Source organism: Bison bison, unplaced genomic scaffold, assembly GCF_000754665.1.
Source record: "Bison bison bison isolate TAMUID 2011002044 unplaced genomic scaffold, Bison_UMD1.0 scf7180017864476, whole genome shotgun sequence".
Lineage (NCBI taxonomy): Eukaryota > Metazoa > Chordata > Mammalia > Artiodactyla > Bovidae > Bison > Bison bison.
The window spans coordinates 813,006-819,240 of NW_011495037.1; the positions used below are offsets into that span (position 1 = coordinate 813,006).

Consider the following 6,235-nt stretch of genomic DNA (forward strand, 5'->3'; position numbering starts at 1 on the left):
GTGAAAGAGGAGAGTGAAAAAGTTGGCTTAAAGCTCAACATTCAGAAAACGAAGATCATGGCATCTGGTCCCATCGCTTCATGGCAAATAGATGGGGAAACAGTGGAAACAGTGTCAGACTTTATTTTTTGGGGCTCCAAAATCACTGCAGATGGTGACTGCAGCCATGAAATTAAAAGACGCTTACTCCTTGGAAGGAAAGTTATGACCAACCTAGATAGCATATTGAATAGCAGAGACATTACTTTGCCAACAAAGGTCTGTCTAGTCAAGGCTATGGTTTTTCCAGTGGTCATGTATGGATGTGAGAGTTGGACTGTGAAGAAAGCTGAGCGCTGAAGAATTGATGCTTTTGAACGGATGTGTTGGAGAAGACTCTTGAGAGTCCCTTGGACTGCAAGGAAATCCAACCAGTCCATCCTAAAGGAGATCAGTCCTGGGTATTCATTGGAAGGACTGATGCTGAGGCTGAAACTCCAATACTTTGGCCACCTCATGCGAAGAGTTGATTCATTGGAAAAGACCCTGATGCTGGGAGGGATATCGGCAGGAGGAGAAGGGGACGACAGAGGATGAGATGGCCGGATGGCATCACCGACTCAATGGACGTGAGTTTGGTAGACTCCAGGAGTTGGTAATGGACAAAGGAGGCCTGGCGTGCTGCGATTCATGGGGTCGCAAAGAGTTGGACATGACTGAGCGACTAAACTGAACTGAACTACTGAAGGAAGGATGTACTTTAAAATAAGTCTATGACAAATGTGGTTACCAATTCAGGATTCTTCACACAAGACTGATCACCCTCACCTAGTAAGTTATTGAAGAACAATTAAAGAACAAAAGATGGTTTATGAGTGTTAGTATAGCCCGAACCAACTCTTGCTGTAAACAAAGCATCTAATTTTGTCTAATCTTTTAAGGCACAACAGGTTAAGTCTTATTATAACCTGTGCCAGGGAATTGTCCTTAGAAATATTTTTTTAACTCTGGAGACTGAGTTATTGGACACTCCAAAACATGGATCAGTAGCATAATTTTAATCATGTTTTATTTTTTAACAGTTTTTTCCTCTTTGCTATAATTTGCGGACATAGAGTTGATCTCAATTATTGTTAGAATATTAAAACTGTATTGCCAACATTAATGCTGTGAATACTGACAAACTGCCCAGTGAGAATTAACTTTACCTAACCACACCAACTAAGGCGGGCTGGTGACACCCACTGGTGTCATAGTCATGGTCTTGAGGAGATGTCTCAGGTGCCATTTACTGGTGTCTATGCTATAGGTTTCCCTGTAGCTCAGATGGTTAAGAGTCTGACTGCAATGCAGGAGACCTGGGTTCAATCCCTGGGTCAGGAAGATCCTCTGGAGAAGGGAATGGCAATCCACTCTAGTATTCTTGCCTGGAAAATCCCATAGACAGAGGAGCCTAGTGGGCTATAGTTTGTGGGGTCGCAAAGAGACGGACATGTCTGAGAGACTAACGCTGCTACTGCTATACTACAGGTTGTCAAGCACAGCCAAAGGACCAGTCTAAAGTAAGGTGCTAGGCCCACAATAGAAGCCTGAAGAACAAAGGGTCTCAAAGCCATTTTCAGATGTTCTGTATCATCAGCAGGAAGACTGGATTCTTCTTTAATATTTCCCTTCTGAAGTAGTAACCTTACTGTAATTACTTAAATTATTAGCATAAAGTCAAATACTCATATTTATATACATATTCATATAGTAATATTTGATCATCATCTTTGGGTAGTTTACTTATCCACCTCCCCCTTATTTTTTTTTGCAACTCTTCCACAAATGAACATGAAACACCAAACGGCTCTGTTCAAAAGTCCTTAAAAACAATTATTTTTTTAAAAAGTTTATCTTTAGGCTGGAAGCCAGTGCCAATATTCAAAACAAACCCAAATATGCATATATGACTTTGGCTTTTTCCATTTTTTATTAAAATTCCAGAGTTCTATAAAAGTAGAAACTTTACCCAATGTATTTTACAGGGTCTAACTCATTTTTAGGAATTTTAAGTCAAGAAACTTCCCTAGTAATCAGGAAAGTGTTTTCTGTTGTTTTACATTTGCAATAGTTTGAACAGCTACAATGATATCACTATAGAGAAAATGATCTTTTAGTAATTCATTTGGAACTGACATTCTGCACTATAGGCACAGCATTCAAGTACAACGTTACATAAATGCATGCTAAAATGTGACATAATATTTGAGGTAAAGTATAGCTATTTAATGCTTCTGAACTGAAACATGTGAAAGGGAAATTTCTATATCCTTATATTAATGCAGTGCATTCTTTCTTCTCCAAGATAAGATAAACACAAAGTATGAATAAAGAGAAGCAAAACTGTAGACAAAGGGAAATTAGAAAATAAAAATAAAGTGCATTAAAAGGGAGAAAATCAAGTGACTTAAAATGCACAGAATGGAGATACTCTACTTAATGGCATGATAGAGAGACAGAAAAATCACCCTTTTTGTCTGTAAAAGAACTGAGGGATATTAAGAAACATTAATATTAAACAAGGGATGCTCAGATTCTTCTATGAATCAAAGAGGAGAACTAGAAATCTGGCATTTATGTTAGGTCTCATCATTCCAACAGAAGAGAGAGAATGATTCTTGCCACCGTCTGACAAAAGATGACTTTTTAAAATAGTGCAATCTTATATTCTGAAAGGAAAAACTTACTAAAAATTTCTTTTAATTAACTATAAAGATGTCTCATGAGCAGTATAGTCTCTATGTAATAAGTCTCAATATTTCATAAAGCTCAACGATAACCACTGCTGTGCTGTGCTGTGCTAAGTCGATTCAGCTGTGTCTGACTCTTTGCGACCCTATGGACCATAACCTGCCAGGCTCCTCTGTCCATGGGATTCTCCAGGCAAGAATGCTGGAGTGGGTTGTCATACCCTCCTCCAGGGAAATCTTTCTGACCCAGGGATCAAACCCACATCTCTTACGTCTCCTGTGTTGGCAGGTAGGTGCTTTACCACTAGCACCACCTGGGAAGCCCCTGAAAACCATTACTTTTCCTTTAACCAAAGTTTGGAAGTGTTTTTACTATAAAATAAGGACTTGCAGTTTAAAAAATCTACTCTACAAGGAAACAAGGTATTCTTGTAAAATTCTTTTTTAAGGCCAACATTTAGTACAGTTAGTAATTATTAATATTCATAACAAGCAGTAGAACATATTCACTGTACAATCTCTAACACTTTCTTATATATTAGGTTGACCAAAAGGTTCATTTGGGTTTTTCCATAACATCTTACAGAAAAACCTGAACGAAGCTTTGAGCCTACCCAATACTATTTCATCAGATGCACAGACAGCTCTCCTATGGTAGAAATGGCAGGTTTTATTAATATATCACAGACAAGTAAACTCAGGTTTAAGCAACTATGTGACTTGAGCACTTTAATGGTCATACAGGTTCTGAATCTGTTGATGCTTACTGAGTCTGGGATTCAGTTGATAGGATCCTGGTGATGAGCTAAGATCAGACACCCAGTAATCAGTTTTCCTTTATTTTTCAAATTTATTGCCCATAATCAAAGCTTTATTTAAAAACTGACACCAAAATACGAGACTGTTGTTGCAAACCTTGCAAAAAATTAAACATAATTACATTATCTTGGTAGATTAACTGGAATCACTGAACTGAAAAGGCTTTCTGCGACAGGACACAGATTCAGGAAACTGTGTGGATCATTAGTATTGCTTTCTTCTAAATGAACATCCTTCTGAGTCTGGCCTTTCCTCCTATTGGCTGGCACAACAGTTGAACAACCTACACCAAATACCACTGTGTAAGCCTGGCTGTAAGTAATCTTGTAGCTACCTGGACATTTTACAAACATAAAGTAAGAATTTGGACTTTGAACCAGCTGTGTCTTTTTATGTTTTTTCTGTTCCTCTTCCAAGGAAGGCTACAATACACCTCCAGCTAAAGGCATGCTGATCCTTTTGCAAGCCCAGCCTGTGCAGATCTTTAAGGCACCCTTCCTTTATTAAAATAATGTAGTATCATTAACTGATTTGACAACCAGAAAACAAAACCCTCTTTTTCCTATTAAGACGAAATATACACAGCAAACAATGCAGTTATAACAATACAGTTATAAATATCCAGACTAAATAGTGACCCCCCAAAATAAATACATATCCTTAAAAGATAAACATTACACCAACTAGAATGTATCTTGATAGAGACTGTAACAGTCACGCACAAGGACAACGCACAGGGCAAAACTATGACTTTATATCTCTCAGTGAGTTTTGTTCATCATGAACTCAACTTACTTTCTGTTTTCCTGCTGTTAATCAGTTTATTTTCCAATTCTTCCAGCATACTATGTTCAATTCTGAAGTCACTTTTTTGGTTGTAGAAATGACTGTGTTTGTCTTTTTCTAGATTAATAACCCTTTAGGGAAAGAAACAAATAGTATAAATATGATTTAAGTACACTTTTAATTGTTTAAAATATGGATATACTTACAATCAGTACTTTGTATTAATTCATCAAAGGATTCAAAATAAAATTACTTGGATCAATAAGGCTATGGAATGAAAACAGTAGTTAGGAAAGTGCTGTGTGTGTGTATACTAGTCGTTCAGTTGTGTCCAACTCTGTGACCCCACGGACTGTAGCCTGCCAGGCTCCCATCTGTTCATGGAATTCTCCAGGCAAGAATACTGGAGTGGGTTGCCATTCCCTTCTCCAGGGAATCTTCCCAAACCAGGGATCAAACCTGGGTCTCTAGCATTGCAGGCAGATTCATCTGAGCCACAAGGGAAGAAAAATGCACTATAGAAATGCAAGTTACTAATGCTAATAAAATTAAAACTTCAAAAGGCAAACATCTATGAAGGCAGGGATTTAATGTTTTTATGGGATATGGTCTACATTAGTGTCAAAGCTTCTTCATCTCATCCTTGCTCCTTGGCTTTAATCCATCTACCAGTAAGGACTTCTAATGTTAGCTTGAACCCTGGGGTAAAACAAAACAATTTACCATCAAGAAACTTTTTCGGTTGGACAAAGAAATTTATTTTCTCAACATCTATTTTCTTTCTCCCACAAGGTGGAAATTAATATAAATACTTCTCCACTAATCCTGAATTTAATGAGTGGTGGAGTATCTCTGGTCACTGATTTCCTTTCCTCTATTCTGAGGGGCAACTGTATAAGGCAGAGTTTCCCAATCTTTTTCACTTGCCAACCAAGAAGAGAATTTAATATAAAAGGCACACTGAGGTAAATAGATGAGAATGCCACAGGCCCTACCTGGCTGCCCCGAGGCTGAGGGAGTCATAACTTCAATCTATGTTGGGAGGAAGGAAGGGGAAGAACAGAGACATCAATAAAGCTTTTAGTCTGCAGGTCAGTCTAACAGGCTGCGGGCAGCTCCTGGAGCCCTGCACTGAGCACCAGCCTGCCTCGACTCTGGCTGGGGTGGGGAAAGGCACCGAAATCAAACAGAAATGCCCATCATGGACATAGGCTATGCTACGACAGTAAGTCATGCTTTGTTACTCCTGGATTCGATATTGACCCATAAAGATATTCAAAATGTAATAATGGAGACAAATTGCCAAACAAAAAGAGATGCTCAACCTCTCTCGTAACATGAGAAAAGACTGAAACTATACCATGGTAACATGGTGTATCTATCAGACTGGTGGGAAAAACACACACAAGTTTAACATATTCTGATGATAAAACTGTGGGGAAATTGGTCCTCTCATATATTGTTGGTGAAATCATAAATGGCCTATCAAGGATAATTTAGAAATTATTCATTATTCATCATAATCATGAATAATCAGAAATTATTCATTACAATCGCAAATTCATATACCTTTGATCCAGCACTTCTACTTGAAGGAATTTTTCCTAAAGACACACTTATAGATGTGCAAAATGATATGAACCTCCATGGATGCTCAATTAATTAAGCATTTATTTACTATAATTTAACGTTTTCTGTAATCTAATGTCTATCACTAAGGGGCAGATTAAATAAGTGCTGGTACGCGCACACACTGGAATGCAACGCAGTACCGTGTTCTACGTACTGATAAGGAAAGACCTCCAAGATACACTCCTTTTTAACAAAAGTTTTACATGAAAATGTTAAGACATACTAGAGAATGGAAAACTGATTCCCCTCACATCGTTCCACATGATATACCTCATATCACTCTAACT

The 6,235-nt window shown here is 38.0% G+C and overlaps 1 protein-coding gene and 1 pseudogene across 1 annotated transcript in view; both read right to left on the reverse strand.

Moving 5' to 3' along the window:
* CCDC112 (coiled-coil domain containing 112) overlaps positions 1–6,235 on the reverse strand; it is a 50,318-nt gene that overhangs the window by 11,949 nt on the left and 32,134 nt on the right. The window contains exon 4 of the mRNA XM_010862076.1: positions 4,326–4,447. Within this exon, the coding sequence (XP_010860378.1) occupies positions 4,326–4,447 (122 nt within the window). The remainder of the gene's footprint in view (positions 1–4,325; positions 4,448–6,235) is intronic.
* Positions 3,669–3,979, reverse strand: LOC105004459 (annotated as a pseudogene).